We start from the raw sequence: 20,487 nt of genomic DNA, 5'->3' as shown, positions 1-20,487 counted from the left end.
ACATCAGGGACACTTGGGAGGCATGAGGGACACGGAAGTTTCTGGACTCTGCCACGTGCGGATGTCAGGGTGAAGCTGCAGATCTGCGAGAGATTTGCTGCTTCTGTTCACTCCAGGATAAACAGAGTGACTGACAAATGCCTTGAACTAACTCAGCAAACCGTGGCAAAGTCCTTTAACGCGCTTCTTCCCGATACATCTAAATCCTTTTCAATTCAGCGTCGCCCTCAAGGCCCGAGTCTCCTGGGAACCTTTCACACACTCACAGAAAGAGCCCAAGGAATGAGATCTGGTGCTTCTGGGGCCAACAGAGAGGAGAGGCGCCTCTTGGGGCAGAGATGCTAAGTCTTCTCCCGTCTGTGGGCTGAGTTGGCATTGGTCTATATGATGCTCTGCCCCAAACGTGGCCTCACCTCTGCGTGGGATGGAAGCAGGAGACACAGGTGGACCTCAGACAGGGGCCCGTCCCCCACTTGCATGGAGCCGGCTCCTCCCGAGACTGCCGCGAGTGGACTGCTTGTGGGTCAGCCCAGATCCCAGCCACGTCTCCCCGGGCCCGGGCCGTCAGGCTGAGGAAGAGAGGGACGCGTCCGGACTCGGCACTCTCCCAAGGGTGCCTCCCTCGACTGTTTGTGACATGGAGGCTACGATGCCAGCGCTGGCTCAGCTTGTGGTCCACCATGACCCTCTGGCTTTTTCCCGTTGATCTCGCAATCGGCCACATTCAGCACCTGGTTTCTCTTCTCCAAGGCGCTGGTCTTTGGGGCTCTCCATCCAGTCTAGACTCAGCCCATCCTTCTAACTCGGAAAACGACACACCCGCATGGAGGGTGTGGCCCAGCCACCTCTCTTCAGCTGTGCCCTCCCATCCCGACCCCTTACACGGATGTGCCTTTGCTTCCTCGTGTCTCCTGGGAAATATCTGCTCACCTTGGCCCCTCCTGGGCAGCCTCTGCCCTCCTGCAAACTAGAGGGAGTCTGCCTTGCTCCGGGGGAGGTGGGCTTGCCCGCCTGAGTGCCGGGCTGAGGGCCCCTCTCCCTTCCCTGCCTTGCCACCCAGGAGGCCAGTGCCAAGGCATTGCCCTCCCCTCACGTGCCCCATTCCTTCCGGAAGTGGAGGAGTCTTCTCGGAACAGTGGGGACATGGGGCTGCTGAATGGATGTGGGAGGACTTCAGAGCCTCTGTGAGCTACTCCCCTCCACCCCCATCAGGCGATCGGGGGGCCTCCCCGCACCCCCGCCAGGCACTCGGGAGCCCTCCCTCCGCCCCCATCAGGCACCCGGGAGCCCTCCCTCCGCCCCCATCAGGCACCCGGGAGCCCTCAGCAGATGCACCTGCTCAGACTGTCTACTCCAGCCTAAGGGGCCTCTCTGTGTCTCCAGCTCCCTCCCAATGTGGGGCCCTGCCTCTCGACTCACAGGGCCTCTAGAGACCATCGTCCTCTCTGACAAGCTCTAACGTCCAGCTAAGGAACTGCCAGACACACCGCCTGGAGAAGGTCCCTGGCCCTTAGGCACCGGGGGGCACCAAGCAGTGGTTTCGCCTCTACAAAGTGTGACTGAGGAGAAACACGCCGGCCCCTGCAAGCTGAGAACACGTCTGAGGCCCATTCCTGAAATTTCTGCCCCTTCAGGGGTTAAAGGAGAGGATGGCTGTTCAATCTCTGTTCCCTTCCCCGAATAACATTTGTGAACATCTTGTACGTTGATAAGCGTGTTCCTTTCTTCCAGGAAGTTCTAGGAACCAAATCTGGTTTGGATTTGGAATGTTGTTCAACAGACTTGCAAACTGGTGTCCATGTCCTGAGTTTCTGTGATCCAGGCTTCCATGGAAAGAACATTTCTCTGCAGAGAAAGGACCCCGCTTCCCCCACCCTGGAGACCTCTGCCTGGGATGGGAGGTGTCACCAACTAACACATGGACCCGTCAAACTGCCGAGCTGGGGTGAAGGAATACAGAACAGGCAGGACATCAGACGTGGTCTGGCCACAGAACCCACCGTGCAGACACAGCCTACTCGGGGTCCCCGCATGGAAAACAGACCAAAGGGAAGCCACTCATCCCTGGCCTCGCTGCCCAAGAAGTCCCCGAGGGCTCTCCAGAGCATGTTTTGCAAATCCCTGTTTAGACCAGCTCCCGCCGCTGGGCCCTGCCTGGGTCTAAGCTTCTGCTAAGCCCCCAGCTGCAGCTTCCCCGTTCCCAGACCCAGCCCCCTGGGGCAGGGGTCATAGAAGCCCCAGCCTGTTCCTCAAGACCAGGCTGCCCAGGCCCGGTTCAGGTCTGCTCCCTGGGCGTCTTCCTTGGCCCTAGGCACGACCCAGTGAGCTCTTCTGACCATGAGTCAGTGGGACGTCTCTAGGTACAAAGACAAAGATGGTCCACGGGGCCCTTTCCCATATTCTTCTCGGTTCCCACAGGTGGCCCAGGATCCCAGACTCCCATTCCCGTACATTCTCTGCATGTTCTAATCCCTCCCGAAACCTTTCCGAGGTGCCCTGTGTTCCCCACAATCCCTCCCCATTTCTGGTCTTAGCAAACATTTTCTGTAAAAGTCCAGATACCAGATTTCCGCTTTGCAAGCTTTGTCCCAGCTCCTCAGCTCTGTCGAGAAAACATCAGTACGGAGCGGGTGTCGCTGGGTCCTCACCAGATTTATTCCAGAGCAGGGAGCCTCGTGCTGCCCTAACCCCAGCACCGGTCCCTCCTTCTCTCTCTCATTCTCCCCGCGGGTCCTGCTGCCCTTGCCGTCTCTCAAGATACGGCCCCTCCCCTCCAAATGCTCGCAGGCCAGGAGAGGAGCCCTGCTTCCTCTTATTCTGCTTTCAGACCACCGCCCCCCTCCTCCCTAAGCCCCTCCAATTCTTTTTTTTTTAATTTATTTATTTTATTTTTGGCTGCGTTAGGTCTTCATTGCTGCACACGGGCTTTCTCCAGTTGCAGCGAGCAGGGGCTGCTCTTTGTTGTGGTGCAGACTTCTCATTGCGGCGGCTTCTCTTGTTGCAGAGCATGGGCTCTAGGTGCACAGGCTTCAGTAGTCGTGGCTCGCGGGCTCTAGGGCGCAGGCTAAGTAGCTGTGGCTCACGGGCTTAGTTGCTCCGCGGCATGTGGGATCTTCCCGGACCAGGGATCGAGCCCAAGTAGCCTGCATTGGCAGGCGGATTCTTAATCACTGCGCCACCGCGGAAGCCCAACCCGTCCAATTCTGATGCTTGTGTCCTCAGACCCCCTACCCGTTGCTTCTCCAAGTCGTGGTCCTCCCACGCCTTTGAGTCTCTCCTTGGCTGTGGAGACGCGAGCTCTTGGCCAGCTCCTCCTCTCCATCACGCACTGTCCCGCCATCAGCCTCCCAAGCTTCTTGGTTCCTTGACGTCTTCTTCCCCAGGGATCCTGACTCTGTCCTGTCTCAGCTGCCCACTCCCAGGGTCGAAGTCAGGATCCCCGCCATGACCGCGAGCCACATCCTCTCCATGGCCTCGGACCAGCTTCCTGCTCTCCTGAAAATACCACCCATCCTTCCTGCTCCCTCCATCCGGCGCTGGACTCCGACGGTGCCCTCCTCCTGCCCTGAGGTCGTCTCTCGCCTGTGTCTGCACTCAGCTGTTACTTCTCTCTTCGTTTCCTTGATCACTTGCAAAAGCACCAACTCCGACCCGGTCCGACCAGCTGCTACCTGAGCTGTGCCCTTGGGGCGGGTAGAGAAACGCACAAGGCTGAGCCGATGTGTCACTTCCCCTCATGACCACCTCCTCCCAGAGGCCCTGGGTGCCTGGAAACCGTACTGCACGGCCTGGCTCCGTTCACACCACACTTTCTTCCGCGACCCCTTTATGCCTTTGCCTCACCCTTCAAGCTTCCAGGACCCCCTCCCCTTTCACATTCCAGCTGATGGCTTGCTACCTGATTCGCTGAGAAGAGAGGTGCAGTCAGAAGAGGACTTCCGTCTGTTCCCACACCTGCATCTGAACCCACAATGCACCTCCCTCCCCAGGACCGCGATGAACCGTCCTGGCTACTAGGCTTGTGCCCCTCTGCGGGCATCCTGCCCTCCTGCCCACCAGGGGTACGACCCTTCCAGCCACCGTCCCCTCACTTCTTTACTGCCCATCGTCTGTCTCTATTACATGATTTCATTTAAAAACAAGCAAAACGATTCCACGCCCTCTTGCAGGAACTACCTTTTCTCTTCTCCTACCTTTTTCCAGCAAAATTTCTCGGGAGGGGTTCTTTCTACAGGACCCTCCCCTCCAGCTGCGGTGGCCACTGAGCGCTCACTCGAGATGCGCTGTGTGTGTAGAGCACACAGCAGGTTTCAAGGATGTGCAAAACGCAGAGGGACAAACATCTCACTAAAAACTCTTTATTACTGGGCTTCCCTGGTGGTGCAGTGGTTGAGAGTCCGCCTGCCGATGCAGGGGACACGGGTTCGTGCCCCGGTCCGGGAGGATCCCACATGCCGCGGAGCGGCTGGGCCCGTGAGCCGTGGCCGCCGAGCCTGCGCGTCCAGAGCCTGTGCTCCGCAACGGGAGAGGCCACAGCAGTGAGAGGCCCGCGTACCGCAAAACAAACAAAACAAAACAAAACTCTTCATTCCAGCTGAAGTGATCATATTTTGGTTATGCTGGATTAAATAAAATCTATCCTCACCGTCCATTTCGCCTGTTCCTTTTTCACTTTTTTAGTGTGGCTACTGGAAAATCTACCTTGCACACACGGCCCACGTCTGTGCTTTGCACCGTTTCTGTTGGACAGAACCGTCTGGAACGCTCCTCTGTCCCCTCTGGAACATGTGTCTGTTACCTTTGTCCCCGTCACTCCAACATGACAGGTGTTGCCAGGGTCCGAGGCCGGTGGTCAGTTTCCTGTCCTGGTGCCTGCGGCACCACATCGGTTTCTGTGGGGCCACTCGTCTGTGCCCAGGCTCAGATCGAAGCCAGGGGCTCGTCGGGAGGAGCTGGGACGTGGAGCCAGGACGCTGGGAGGGCAGAGGAACGGGCCCTGGCGGCAGCCTCCACCTGCCTGACGCCCTGCCTGGGCTGCCAGTGCCGCGAAGCCCGCTCGATGCCAGCACAGGGCAGGCGGGACCTGCCCTGAGGGACCGTCATCCGATGGGGGTCCCGGACCCTCCCGCACACCGGACTGATGGTGGCTGGAGGTGCCCGCACATTTCGCCTCCCAGCGTCCCTCGGAGGACTCGGAGCCCCGCTGGGCCAGCAGAACGTCCTGACGCCCCCTCTCTCCTTCTCTTCCAGGCTTTTCAGTGCAATCTTAGAGCAAGCCACCAAAGCCGACGGGGCCAACGCCCTGGGAGGGAAGGGGGCTGGATTCGACGTGAAGGCGCTCAGGGCGTTCCGCGTGCTGCGGCCTCTGCGGCTGGTGTCCGGGGTCCCGAGTAAGTAGCCTGGGCCTGTCGGCCGCGTGACCTCCTCACCGTCCCCCAGTCTCCCCCCAGCCTGAATTGCCAAGGAACCTGATTTCACATACACGGAGGGTTTTCTTGAATGGGTTCCTTTGCTCTAAAGGTCCCAGCTCTGCTGTGAGTCCATTAGAACCCACTGTGGCCCCCGCTCCTGTGACCGCCTGGGGAATCCACAGCCTGGTGGAGACAGCTGCACAGAGAACAGCCCCGCGGCCATCTGAGCAGCCCCGTCCGCCACCCCGGCCGGGGCTGGGGGTTTAAATACATTTGCAGCGGAAGAGCAGTGAGCTGCTCCCCAGGCTCCCAGGGCATGGGAGCCCATGGGATTATCTCTGCTGTCTGTATTGTTCCAAAGAACGGTGGTCGGTTTCCTGCCCTTGTGCCTGCGGCACCACGTCGGTTTCTATGGGGCCGCTCGTTTGTGCCCAGGCAAAAAAAGCATCCGTGCATGTTCAGGAAGTTCTGCTTTGCCACTTCTGCCAGCCCTCTCCTCCTTTCACGTCACGTGGGGCATCTCCGGCCACAGAAGCCCTATTTTTGGGCTCGCCGCCTGTCAGAGTGAGAACTGCTTTTCCCTGAGGGGGGAGGGCGCTGGCCTGGAGACAGGCCCGGGGACGGCGCCCCTTCTCCCTCTCCGGCAGCAGCCCCCCATGGCGGGGGGCCCCCAGCCCTGGACGCAGAAGGTCGGGCTCCCAGCGTCCGCCCCGGCAAATCCCGGCCCAACCTGCTCCCGGGCTGAGTCCGCTTCCGGACCTCCTGCTGCTGCTGTTCGGCTGGGGCTCACTGACCTGGTTCTGGACGTGGGTGCTGGGACGTGTCACCGTCCGCTCAGCGTGACCAGGTCTGGGCCCTAACTCGAGGTGGAGGAGACCCCCGAAGCGGGCTGCAGCCAGACGAGCTTGGAGACAGGGCCGGGCCAGGAAGGTAGAGGGGGCCTCTGCACGCCCACCTGTCCACCTGCACGGCCGCCACTCAGTGGGTGAAACCTCTCAGGGTGTAGAACTGTGGGAACACGAGGGAGGGATCTTGTATCGACCTGTCTAGTGCTTTCTGCACCCACGCAGGATAGTGGAAAGGTCCTCCCGGAGTAACTGAATTGACCACAGCAGAGCAGAGAGAACCAGGCCTCCTGAGTGAAACCAACTCTCCCCGCGGCACCGCGTGACCTCCCGTAAAGAATGCGTGCGTCTTAGACGCTTACAGGCGTGTCCTGCCTCTGCCGTTACCTTATAAGCCCCCTGAAGCCCAGAGCTGTGCCCTGTGTTGTCTCTGACTCCTGCCTGATGCTCGCCTGGTCTCTGCTCGGGGCGGGAACTCCCTGGGTGGGCAGAGGCAGGAGTGGGGGTCCCTGGGCAGCAGTGGCCTGTGTTAACTCCCAGCGAGTGTAGACCGTGGCCCCTCTGCTTGGCCTTAACCACTGGGCACTAAGAATGGCGACAGTGTCCGTGACGGCTGAGACCCAGGGCCTGTTTGCAAAGCCTAAATTATTTGGCTTTTCGTGGTCAATTAGCCATCACTCCGTAGGCCAAACTCAAGGAATGAGAAGGCAGGGTGGGAGTCGGTTCGCACAAGACTTTAGGGGTTTAGTGTGATGTTGCAGCCGACGTGCCGGTGGCAGGGACTGTGAGCTGAGCCCGCACTTCAGCCCAGCACGCTACCACGGGCGTGATGCTGTGTGTGCGATTTCTAGGGCCCGCAGCGTCAGGGCACCGTGCAGGGCGTGAGGACGCGTCATGAAAATAAGTACGGTCCCTTCCCTGGAGGAGCTTGAAACTCTAATGAGAGGACACCAGGCAGCTTTTGCTGCAGGAGAAAACCATCCCAAACTCTCGGTGACTGAAAACAGGAATCATGCATCCTTGGTTCGTGTTGCATGAGGGCTCCGGGCCGGACCAGCTTCCGTCGTCACCTCATCCCAGAGCCCAGGTTGAGGGAGCGTCCAGCGTGCGTGCCTGTGGCCCTCACGGCACGGGGCAGCTCTCGCCAAGGGGCACACAGTCAGACCACACAGGCGTATTCTAGGCTTTTGCTCAGCCCGGTTTATATCATGGCTGCTCACGTGCCCGTGGCCAGAGCAAGTCACCCGGCTGCCGTGGTCCCAAAGGTGACAGGACACAGAAGCGTGCTGTCCATACAGAGAAGCACAGGTGAAGGGCTGTGATCACAGTCCACTGTCCCTCAGAGACGGAGGGGGTGTTATTAACAGGACTAGTTACGGTGACGACTCTGGTACAGAGGTTCCTAATCAGAGATGCAGGGGAGCTGGATCCCGTGGAGTAGCCGGGGCTTCTCCACAGAGGAAGCTTCACGGACCGCGTGCCGTCCGTGTGCGGTGCCGACGGCAGCTCTGCACTGCGGGGCTGGGAGCCGTCCCATCGAGAGGGTGAGGACGGGACTCTGCCTCTCGGGTGTGAGGCCCTGCTGCCCCGCCCTGGATTCAGGGAGACGTTCTGTCAGTGAAGCTGGTGCTCTTGCAGCCATGGGGCCTGCAGGTAGCTGTGGCTTTCCCAGACAGCTAGCAGCAGGGTCTTGTTTTCTGTGGGTCACTGGTGAAAAGGGAAAAGCTCTTTCGGGGGCTTCAAGGCAGGGCTGACCCAGCCTTTCTCCCTGGTAGAGCGTCTCTGCGACCTTTTAAGTAGTGACGTGTGTAGACCCAGGTGGCTAAGTGCCCCGGGCTGGTCTGGTTGATCTCGTGGAAGACAACGTCACCGACGTCTCTCGCTGCAGACGTGGATGGAGGCCTCCCTCCTCCGATGCCACAGCCTTTGGTTCTCCTCCCCGCCACACCGCTCCCGTCTCCTCCTTCTCTCTGGACCTGCCGCTGCCCGGCTTTCTCCCCCATGGCAACGCCGAGGCATCTCTTATTGAGACCACCGGGGATCTCCGCGGTGCCGAATCCAGCGGCCTGTCTCGGGGCCGCTTACCTGACTCTCTGCAGGATTAGATTCAGCGGGTGGTCCCTCATCCGTGAGCCGCATCGTCTCCGGGCCTTGGGGACGCTGCTCTTTCTCAGCTCTGCCCTCACTCCACTTGCGTTTCCTCGTGGGAGCCGCGGGCTGACTTCCCTCGCCTTCTCCTCCTCTTGCTGCTGGGAGCGCCAGCTCCGTCCTTGGGCCTCTTCTGTCTCTGCCCCGGTCCCTGGTGGTCACGCCCAGTCTCGTGTGTGGCCTGTGAGAACGGCGAGCTGCTGCCGCCCGCACACAGCCCTCTCCTCCGAGGCCGGACTTGCGCTGCCGCCTCCGTCCCTTCGCGGGAGGCCTGGTAGGCGGCGCCCTGAGCTCACCGTGTCCCCAGAGCCTTTCCCGTTTGGTAAAGGTCAGCCTCATCCTTCTAGTGACTCAGGCACAAATCCTTGGCCTGTTTCTTTGTCCCACCATTTGCTTCCAGGCCCTCAGAGCATCCTACGAGCCACACCTTCCAGATACTGTTTCCTGCCACCTCCGTGTCCACTGCAGCGCCCACCACCCCTCACCCGGACCATCACCGCCGCCTCCTGGCAGGAGTCTCTGTTTTGCCCTTTGCCCTTTGTCACAGCCGGGGCTCAACACAGCAGCCAAATGGTCCTCTCAAAATACGTGCCACTGTTCCGGGCTCCCCACCTCCTGAGAGACAGAGCCCCTCTGCAGCCTCCCCTCCCCCACGCCCTCCTCGGCCCCGCCACCAGCCCCCGCGACCCCCAGCTGTGCCGCAGCAGCGCGAGCCCGCTCACGTGGTGGGACGTCCGTCTGGGCGCCCTTCGCACGGCTGGCCTCGCGGCCTCGGCACCTTCTCCGGGGCCTGTCCCACCGCCCGTGTCCTCCGCCCACTTCCCCCCTTTATTTCTCCTACATCTCTCTCCAGCGTCTTGCCCTCGTTTATCTGCTTGTCACCCCTGGCCTCACGAGAACATAACCTCCACGAGGACAGCAGTTTTTTTGTTTTGCTCACTGCTGTATCCTCAGCCTCTACAATTATCTACAGAAACGCCAGGTCAATCGTTGTGGGGTGACTGGGCCCCTCGTGGGCTCCACGTGGCCGGGACACAACACCAGCCCACCCCTAAGGGACGCTGGTACTGAAGACCTTCCGTTCACGGGCGCCTCCTTTAGTGTTTCCGAAGGGCTTTTTTCTTCTAACTTATTTGGTCTTCGTGACAACTGTGTGCTGTGTAGTTGTGCTCATAGGTGGTACATAGTCAGGTGCTGTTTCTGTAACAAACAGGCTAACTGGGTGGTTTGCGGGACCAGAAACTCCAAGCCCAAAAAGTTACTATTATTTTTTGCGTCCAGATGTGTATTAAATGGCATTGAAATCTTAGGGTCACAGGTCATGGAGGGAGAGAGGTGCTTGTGAGGGTACAAGCCCATGAGTCATTTGTTAACTTTTTTCAGCAAAGCCCACTGAGGACCTGCTTCACGTAGGACTCTGCTAGCTGTCTCAGAAGATACAGAAATGAGTCAGACACTAAGAGTGTCTCAAAAAGACTGAATTGTCAGAGAAAATAATGTTCATAGAAATGAAGGTAGAGAACAAAAATTAGAGATGTGCAAAAAGAAGTTGAGTACGACGTGTTGAATTCTGTGACACGTGTGCTTTGGGGGACTCTGTACCTTGGGGAGTGGGGATAGAGATCAGGACAGGCTTCTTGGAGGAGGAGGACAGACCTTGAAGGGCAAGTGAGGAGGGGCCGCCAGGAAATCAGGAGGGAGGAGAGAGGGTGGCTGAGGCCCTAGAGTTGTACACAGGGAGGCTGGGGATCGGGGGGTGTGCATCTCACTGTGGGTGCAGAAACCAGCTGACGCTCTCAGTGAGACGCTGTGCAGCTAAGGTTTGATCACTTTGCTCCATCAAATTCCCACAGTAAAGGAAGTGAGTCCCCAGGGCTTGTGAGGCCCCACTGTCCCTCGGCAGAGGTGCAGACAGGCAGGCATGTCGCACCACAGAGAAGCCACAGGGACGTCGTGCAAGGCCGGTGCCAGGCTCGGCAGCCCATCCGCCCCCATCCGCGTTTATTGATCACTTGCTGTGAGCCAGGTGCTGGGGACACAGACCAACAGACACCACCTCCGTCTGCCAAGGTCCTGGATGCTTGAAAGCTCCCGAGGACATGAATTGTTGTGAGATTAGCTCGTTCTCAAGGGACTGTTATTTCTGGAGGCACACAGGTTAGAAATCAGCTTCTTGTCAAGCAGGGTTTGCTTACTCACCGGGAAGTGAGGGGACCACGTGTGGCGAGGTCAGGCTCTTTCCTCCTATTTTCCTTTGCTCAGACTAGAACTGTTTCTGGAAAACAGTCAGCACCAATCAGTCGATAAATATCTGTTGATTGAATGCTACGTAGACAGCACTGGGAGGGACTTGAGCCGTGATGGTTTCAGGCAAGAGCTCTTGAGTCAGACTGTCTGGCTTCTGCCCCTGACTTCCTCTGTGACCCGGGGGAAGTGACTCAGCCTCTCTGTGCCTTAGTTTCCTCATCTGTAAAATGGGAATAATAATAGGACCTATCTCACATGTTACTAGGGAAACAAAGTGAGCTAATGCATGCAAAGTGCCTCGCCTGTAGTATGTGCTCAGTTAAATGGTAGCCACTGTTACATCACATCACTTGACGTGAGGCATGTAAAATGGAAATATCTGACAAGCACGGTCAAGACAAAGCAGATATACTTTATTTTTTTAACATCTTTATTGGAGTATAATTGCTTTACAACGTTGTGTTAGTTTCTGCTGTATAACAAGGTGAATCAGCTATACATATATCCCCATATCCCCTCCCTCCCGCCCTCCCTATCCCACCCCTCTAGGTGGTCACAAAGCACCGAGCTGATCTCCCTGTGCTATGTGGCTGCTTCCCACTAGCTATCTATTTTACATTTGGTAGTGTGTATATGTCCATGCCACTCTCTCACTTCGTCCCAGCCTCCCCTTCCCCTTCCCCACGTCCTCAAGTACATTCTGTACGTCTGCATCTTTGTTCCTATCCTGCCCCTGGGTTCATCAGAACCATTTTTTTTAGATTCCGTACAGATATACTTTAAACATAAAGAATATCCCAGCATTAAATAGCAAAGCTTGCCAGAGGCTCACGCGCAAACAATGAAATGGACTCAAGGGGCGGGCTTCCCAGGCACGGTGACGGGTCCAGACCTTTCCTACGAAGGAGGAGCATTTGAGCTGAGCCTTGAGGTAGATGCAGAACGGTCAGGGCTGGAGATGAAAGGACATTTGGGGTGAAAACCTAGTTTTGGGGGGCCACCGATGCAGGCCAGCCCAGTCCAGCACGAGGTTTTGCGTGGATACGTCCATCACAGAGGGGGAGGTGGTGAGAAGCAGGGTCAGCAGGGAGCAGACGGGTCGGGGGTTGTCCCGGATGCCACGCCAGTAAGGCATTTTCCCAGGCAGTGATGCTCTTTCCTCCCCGTTAGAAATATTCAAAAACCGCACTGCAGAGAGACAGCTAAATGTCTGGGAAACCTGAAGAATATCAGAACGGATGGTGCACCCTGAATTCCAGGGGGCTCACCCATCCACCCTGGACACAGCCAGCTGGGCAGAGCCAGGAGCAGAGCCGGACCAAAGAACCTCCCGCGCTCCACCTGCCCAGCCCACAGTGGAGGCCAGCCCGGGCGTCCTGCCCTCACTAACCCCCCGCTGCAGGACCCTGGCCCTCTTTTTATTGTTCCTGATGGAGTGGATTCTTGACTGTAAAATTCCAGCTGCAAAATTTTAAACCTCGCCCGAGTGCCCAAGTACCCAGGTGAACTCTCCTCGTCCTGCGAGGCAGTTTCTCCCCAGAATGGGCTCCCCTCCTGGGGCTTAGTGGCTGTGAGACTGGCCGCCCTGATTAGAGAGACTGCCAGGGAATCATACCCACTGGGAGCAGATTAGAGCTGCTGGAAGCAACTTTCCCGAGTGTTTCCACACTTTGATGGTTCAGAAGTGGTCCTGCTGTCCTGCCTGATATGTGCTCATTGGGAAGCTGGGCCACCGGGATTTGAAATCCTGCTCGGGGACAGTGTCCCGTGCCCGGTAGCGGGGCCTGCAGCGGAGATGGTCCCGGCAGGCAGCTCCTATCCGAGGACACCTCACCATTCCAGAGCTGACAAGGGAAAGGCCATCCGGAGCTGATTCTTGCAAATCAAGTGACTCGGGCCTGAAATGTACAGATTTTGGAAACCGAGTCCCAGGGAAGAGCCCTGTTCAGAGCAGATGCTCGAATCCACCTTGCTTCCTGCCCACCGGCCGCTTTTCCTGCTGCCGTGTCACCACCCCGCCGTCCTCCTGGTTCACGTGACTTGACCCCGTCAAGAGCCCACGTGACGCAGGCGGGGCTGGTGTACAAGCCAGAGGTGTGCAGCCCCTTGGACTGCAGCCCACCTTCACCCCTGCCCAGCCTGCTGCCCCTGGACAGGCCTGTCCCCCCCTGCACCCCTGTTCCACCTGCAACCAGGAGGGCCTGGGCTGCGGAGCCCCCAGATCTCCTTCCTGCCCCGTGGTCTCACCCTCCGCCCACCAGTACCCGCGCGGTGCCGGGCCGTCCTGCCTCCCCTCCACCCCTCCTCCTCCCCCATCTCCTTGGACTTGGTCCTCTTCCCCCTCAGTTTCTACTTTGCTTCCTCTGCCTTTTCATCCCTTTTGTCCTAAAGGGGTCTTCGATGTCATGGAAGCTTATCCAAAATGAGGGACACTTACCAGGACGGGGCGTGTGCAGAAGGGCCACCCGCAGGTCCACCCCTCCCCCTTCTTCTCACGGACCATGGCTGCCCGCCATTGCCCACCCCGTTCTGGAACCTTCCTCCACCACTTCTTTCACAGAAAGAGGAAGTGATAAAACCTTATTCCTTCCATCGTCTCACGGTGCGATTCCTAGTCAGGGTGTCTGAGTGGGAGGGGACTTCAGGCATCCGGTCCAACCAAGCGTCCACCCTGCAGATGGGGACGCTGCCTTGGACGAGCTGAGTGGCTTCCTCGCCGTCACACAGCCGCCTGGCACCCGGGACCCTGCACCGTCTGTAAGAAGGTGACGGCGGTCATGAGGGACCCCTGCTGGGTGGTCTCGGAGCTTGCAGAGCCCCCCACACACGTGGCTCCCGGCCGCCCCGAGAGGACGCAAAGCCAGGGGGTGTGGGTGCCCCCCACCTCCCAGCCCCACAGCCCACAGAGCCCTCTGGGACGCCGTGCATAGCCTGGCCTCTTAACATTCCAAACAGGTTGGCGTCTGCGGGAAGAGGAGGCTGAAGTCGGCTCCCTGGGGCCGGCCTGCCCCTCAGGAGCAGGGCAGGATTCAGGATGGGGTCCCGCACACCCCGCCCGGGCCCCAGCACCCCTCTCGTGCATCTGGGCAGCTAGGCACCCACGCTCGCCCCTCCGACGTGGGATTCCTGCGCACAGCCATGGCCCCTCCCCCATCCCGCAGCTCTTGCCCCTCTCCCTGACGGTGTCTCCCAGGGGCCCAGGCTCCGGGGGCTGGGAGGGAACAGTCACAGTCCCGGGTCTGCCGCCGACCTTTCTGCTCCCTGCTCTGTGCTTTGCCTCAGTTTCTCTACCTACCAAGTGGGATGAATGACAGGTATTCCATGGAAAGGGGGGAGATTTCACCTGTAAAGCCCCGTGAGCTTCTAGCGACAGAGTCTTGTAAACCCGCCCCTTGACGAGAGGGTTTCTGGACGGTGATGAGCCACAGTGGCCGGTCCTGAGAAAAGAAACACAACAAAGCAAGTTCGTTTAAACAGGGAGCACGTTCCAGAAGCTCCAGTCCTGCTGCCGTGGAGTTTGATGGAGAAGTTGTTGCGTATCGGTGACAGCACAAGACTAAACCAGGAAAGACCCCGTTGTTTGTGCTCTACCTGCAGCAGCTAAAAAATCATACTGAGCGAGAAACTTCTCCTGTTTACTGAGGTGCACAGACTCCCCCAGGAGGAAAGTGTCCCTTTTTGATTTGAGAACAAAACGTAGGCGGTGATAAATGTCAGGGTTACCGCCAGCTAAAGGCAATTTTGGACATCTGTGCCAGGCTCTCGGCTCCAAGAGCTTTACTGGCGGGTTAAACGGCCCAGTGGTCCAGGAAAGCAGGGACAGGAGCCCTAACTTACAGACAGGCAGGTGTGGCCCCGAGTGCTTCGCCCGGAGCTGTGAAGAGAGATGGGCTCAGGCTGTCTTCCAGGGCAGGGACACCCCCTGCAGGATGCAGGCCCCTGTCATTGGAGGAGACGCAGCTTCACAGCAGGTGCCTGCTTGGCTCTCAAGACCAGAGACAGGCGACACTTCAGGTGTTGGTTTATTTATGTCTCAATGGCCCCTGGACCCTGGCCATAGGGGCTGATGAGAAATGGTCCTCTTGCCCCTGCGGGCCTCGTGGTGGAGTGGGAGGTTTTCTGGGCCTGCAGTGAGGACACCAGGGATCTGAGTCTGGCCAGACATGTGACCTACCTTTTAACCTCCAACCCTCAGTTTTCACATCTGGGAAAGGAGAGGGTTCAACTCTCTCAGCCCTTAAGTTCTTCTGAGCAGTATCGTCCTGTGCTTCGATGACAGAGAACGGCCGTGAGCTGAGAATGCCTTTGGAATCACTAATTCTAGCCCGAGTCCCGGGCAGGGTGTGACCCTCGGCATCTCCCAGCAATCAGTCCAGAGGGGGCTCTTTCCCAAGCACTGACCTTGTGCCCAGGACTGTGGCCAGTGGTGTAGGTCCCACAGGAGACAGAGCTTCTTAAACTCAGGAAACCCCATTGTTGATTCTCCTTAGTGGCTGGCCCTTCCCTGGAAATCCCAAACCTGAAATTACAACCAACAGCCCGGTGACTGTCACCTAATTTAAAATAATGGTCATAATAAAGGCCACTTAGGCTTACACGTGACACATGCTTTATAAACACTGGAAAGAAAAATGAGGGGAGAGGAAGTGAAGACACAGCGAGGCCAGTGTCCCAGGAAGTGATTGATACGCAGGACACGAGCCCCAGCCGCCTGTGACGCCTGGTCCGTCCCCTCCCGCTGGCTTGTGACAGGGAGTGGCTGAGGACGCCAGCAGTGAGGTCCCACTCCTTAGGTTCAAATCCCCAGAGCTACCCCCTGTTAGCTGTGTGCCTCAGCGTCCTGGTCTGTAATGGGGGTTAAAATTGCACTCACCTTGTGGTGGTGGTGTGAGGATTCAATACGTAAGTGCTTGCAGAGCATTTAGAACTACGGTCAGCATGTAGGATGCATTCAGCAGATTTTAGCTACTGATATGTCTGGGTCCAACTCCCTGTCTGCCAACCTCAGGCTCCAATTGGGCTGATTAGAGGAAGGGGAACTTCCACACTTGATTTCTTAAAATCCACTGTATTAAAGCATAATTTATATTCACTAAAACTCACACATTTTAAGTGTCCCGTCACAAAAGTAAGAGGCTTACGCTAGTATAATTTAACTTAACCCTCTACCCTACGTGAGCCTTACACACCTTCTACGTATACAACTCTTATAAACCCCACTGTTAACATTTCTTGCTTTAAACAGTCAATTGTCTTTTAAGTAAATTATGAGGAAAAGTAAAGCATAGCCTTTTCTGCCTGCCTGCTTATTCACCATTTCTGGGACTGTCTAATCCTTTCTGTAGACCGAGTTTCCTTCTGGTGTCATTTCCCGTCACCCTGAAGGACATCCCCTGGCATTTCTAGAGCACAGATCTGCTGCTGCTGAATTATCTCAGCTTTCATTATCTGAAAATATCTTTATCCTCTTCTTGAAGAATATTTTTGCTGGATATAGAATTCTTGGCTGAGAATTTTTTTTTTTTCAGAATATTAGAGAGTTCCACTTTCTCTTGGCCTCCATTGTCTCCGATGAGAAGTCACCAGTATTCTCATCGTGGTTCCCTATATATATGCTTCTTTTTTCTTGACTGTTTCTACATTTTCTATCTTTGGTTTTCAGCACTTGACTATTATGTGCCTTGTTGTATATTTGTCCTGCTTAGAGTTTTCTGAGCTGCTCAGATTCATCCATAAATTGGAGATCGTCATCAAGTTTGGGAAGTTGTTGGCCATTATTTCTTCAAATACATTTTTCCAACTCCAGTCTCACGCTTCTCTGTCTGGGACCCCAATTACACTTATGTTTGGCCATTTTCTATTATCTCATTGGTCCCCAAGGCTTTGTTCAGTTTTCTTCAGTCTTTTCTCCTGTGTCCACAGATTAATTTCTATCTATTATTCTCCCAGTTCATTACTTTTTCTTCTGCCACCTCCATCTTCATCAAACCTATTCAATGACTTTTTCATTTCAGTTACTTTTCAGTCATAGACTCTCCATCTGGCTCCTTTTTATAGTCTCCATCTCTCTGTGGAATTCCCTATCTGTTCTATGTTTAAGACCATATACTCCTTTCATTCTTTTAATATATTTTCCTTTAACTCTTCACACATTCTTTAAGCTGTTTTAAAATCCTTTTCTGCTCAGTCCAACCTCTGAGCAATCTCATGTTCAGTCCCTTTTGACTGTTTATTCTTGGTTATGTGTCACATTTTCCTGTTTCTTTATGTATCTGGTGGTTTGTTCTGAATCCTGGGATCATGAGTCATATGTTGTAGAGACCTGGATTCATTCACCTTCCTCAACTGAAGGGTTGACTCTTCAGCAGGCAGTTCAGTTACCTCCTGCCCTGCCATGAACTTATGGTTCTACGCTTGCTGGTGAAGATTGATCAAAAGCCCAGGCCCCTCACCTCCCAGCTCGTTTCCCTTTCAGATCTTGTCAGAGCTCAGTGTCATCTTGTCAGGATGGGTCTAGAAGGCATCTTACTCCAGGGGAAGGTCCTGTCTCCTAAGATATACCCATTGTGGCATATCGGTTGTCTAGGGTCCTAATGAGATGTTAACTTGATCCCTCCACTCTGGCAGGGCCATAGACACACAAGGGACACCTACCCAAACTTCTGGGGCCCCGTATACCTAGCTGTCCCACCACAGCCATGCCAGATGCCCAGATTCTCAGACCGGTGGGACTGGAGTGGTCTGTCTGCTCTTTGCACTGCAGTCAGGAAACCGTTTGCAGAGAACCAGGGTGGTTTTTGTGTTCACCTCTGAGGTTCAGTTCTCTCAGGGATTACAGGCCTGAGCTACTTTATGTTCAGTGTTGGAAGACAGCTGCCGCTACTATTTTTGTCCAGTTTTGTAATGTTTATGGTGAAAGGGCTCATCTGATACCAGTTCCTCCTTTTGGAAGTGGAAGTGTACTTGACTTCTAAATCACAAAGTGAATGACGAGTATGTTAGCAGGTGTAAGTTACATATGTTACATAAGTTATACACGATATTATTTCTGAAGTAATATAATGCTCTGTTATATTCTACAAGTTATATATTAATTCATTTGTCACACATTTATTGAGGACTTATTGTGGATAAGGGACAGTAGTAGTTGGAGGAAGGAAAGGTACTAGAATCTTTCTTAAGCTATTTAGAAAATAACAACCCAGCAAATTTTAGAGCCAGAGTGGGCTTTCTTCATCCAATGTTCTCATTTTCAAGATGTTGAAACCTAGACCCAAGAAGGTGACATGACTGCCAAGGTCACACAGCTGTTAGTGGAGGAGAGGAAATAGCCTGGCATTTTTTCCAGTCAATCTGAAATCTCTTTAAAACACTAAGCATACGTTTGGAGATTTTCCCTAATAGAAAATTTGATCGGTGCCAAGGTCCCTATTGATCCCTTAGTGATTTGAGCCAAATGGCAAATAAGTCAGTCTGGAATCCCAAGAACATGCATAGAAAGGTTAGTTCATGCCGTAGCATCACCGTAAGTTGTCAGCAATAAACAAGCTTGGTGCTTTGTTAAACTCCAGCTCAAGGACAGCCAGGAAGAGGGAGCTGTGGGTTGCCTGGTATAATGGTATTTGTCTCGAAAAGAGTTGAAGAGCTCTCATCAGGACTGTCTTAGGGACTCATCCAACCTGAGAGCTCACAGTGAGTGTATCTCATTTGCCACCCAAATCTTGGAGACACTTTCCAATGTTCCCCAAAGCTGCACCTTCTACACCTTTCTGAGAGGTGTGAGACCCGGCAGGAGCCGTAACCAGACCACGACTCCCTCCTGTTTAATCCTGTTATCAGGCGCATCGCTCTGCACACAGTGGGTCCCCAGGAACGTCACTCCAAGGAGTCCCGTCCAGGGTCTGACATGAGGAGAATTTGACTGGCAGAGATCTCCCAACCCTTTAAAAGAAGTCCATATATTCAGAGACCCAGTGACCTCGTGCTGGGGTGGGACAGTAGGAACACATGTAATGAGGGGACTTCCCTTTTGCTTTCTGAACATGGCAGGTGAGGTCATTGGATTAACTGTCCTGCTGAGGACGATTAGAAATCGCTGGGCAAAATGTTCTAAATCTCCTCTTTTCTAAAACTTAGAAAAGATGCCTAACAAAGACACATATGCATCCTCTCTGGAGAAAGGTAACCTCAGCACGTTCTCCAATTATTTTGAAAGACAGTTTTGCAATGATAGGGCCTAACCCACAATACAAAATAACTAGGTACACAAAGAGACAAGGTAACATGAATGAAAAGCAGAAGCTATAGACAATAGAAACAGACCCACAGGGGATCTAGGTCTTGGAATTATCAGACATAGACTTGAAAATAACTGTATTTACTATATTCAAAGAGATCAAAGACAAGGTCGATAATTTTCCAGAGAACCAGAAGATGTGGAAAAGAACCGAATGTAAGTTTTAGAAATGAAGAAGACAATATCAAATATGAAAATGCAGTGTGAACTGGGAATTCCCTGGCAGCCCGGTGGATAGGATTCCAGGCTCTCATTTCCGTGGCCCGGGTTCAGTCCCTGGCTGGGAACTGAGATTCCACAAGTCGCACGGCTGAAAAGAAACAAAATGCACTGAATTGATTGAAAGATTTTGCGCAGCTGAAAACCGAATTATTGAGCTGTGGCAAGGTCAGGGGGAATATTGAGAATAAAGCACAGGGAATCAAAAGAACGGAAAATACAGAAAAGAATGTAAAGGACTGGGGAATAAAGGCTGAATTTATGAGATGGGTTCTTCCTACATCTATTGATAGACTCGGGATCTTGTTTACTGATGTGGTGGATTACATTTTAACTTTTATTGAAGTACAGTGCAGTGGTTAACTTGCTGTAGGGGGCGTAGTACCTGGAGGGGCATGAGTGGGGCTTCAGAGAGCGGGTGATGTTCTGTTTCTTGATCTGAGTGATGGGTACATGGCTTTGTTTTGTGATAGACCATACACCGTAACGTCTTTATTTTTTACACTTTTCTGGATGAATATTTCACAATTGTTTTCCCCAGAATGTCTAAGACAGAAGAAGAAGTGCAGACCCAGGCATCTACGTCATTGGCAGGTGTATCCTAGTTTTCCTGTAGCAGAAAGAGACAGTTTGTCACCAGCGGGGAGGCAGCACATACGGGGCGGCAGATCATGATGCAGTCACTTCCCACGGCTCAGAGTCGCTGTGAGAGACTTACTTTTGAGAAGACTGGGAGGCCCCATCCGGGGCCAGAGGGAAGAGGCCGTGATCAGTACCGGCATCTGTCTGGCGCAGGGTCAGAGAGTCTGCGGCGCATTTGCCGTTTCTGCTGGGACGGTGGCTGAGGGTGGAGGGCTTAGGGGTCAGTTGGCTTGGTTTCTAACTCCAGCTCCTGGACAAGTCATCGGTCGTACCCAAGCCTCGGCACGTTGATCTTTATCAAGATAGCTGGAGAATTCAATGAAATGATGTGTAGAGCACTTCGCCCGGTGCCCCGCTTATGCCGGGTCCTCAGGAAGTGGGAGCTGCTGTTGCCATCGCTCTTGTTCACTTTGGATCCGAATTTTTTAATATTTTTCCTTTGAGTTCTTTCCAACTCAAATTGCTAATACAAACAATTAATTCAACATGAAGGTTGGTATTTTAATTACTCTTACAGTTGGTAATTTATTAGGCAGCAGAGTATCCACCATCCCCTTCCCAGGCCAAAACCCTCCGGTAGTGCTCACCAAAGCACTTGCGGGACGCAGAAATTTATTAAGATGGAAAGGTTAAATTAAAAATAAATGAAAAGCTCTAATGAATAAGGACATCTTAATAA

General features: G+C 54.6%; 1 protein-coding gene across 11 annotated transcripts in view; it reads left to right on the top strand.

The window, feature by feature from the left end:
• Positions 1-20,487, top strand: part of CACNA1C (calcium voltage-gated channel subunit alpha1 C) — a 462,295-nt gene that overhangs the window by 279,528 nt on the left and 162,280 nt on the right. For all 11 annotated transcript variants that reach the window (XM_012539272.3, XM_049694801.1, XM_012539283.3 and 8 more), the window contains exon 5: positions 5,251-5,390. In XM_012539272.3, the coding sequence (XP_012394726.1) occupies positions 5,251-5,390 (140 nt within the window). The remainder of the gene's footprint in view (positions 1-5,250; positions 5,391-20,487) is intronic.

The sequence above is a fragment of the Orcinus orca genome, chromosome 11 (genome assembly GCF_937001465.1).
Source record: "Orcinus orca chromosome 11, mOrcOrc1.1, whole genome shotgun sequence".
Lineage (NCBI taxonomy): Eukaryota > Metazoa > Chordata > Mammalia > Artiodactyla > Delphinidae > Orcinus > Orcinus orca.
The sequence above is the reverse complement of the archived record's forward strand: the minus strand, read 5'-3'. Positions and strand labels throughout refer to the sequence as shown.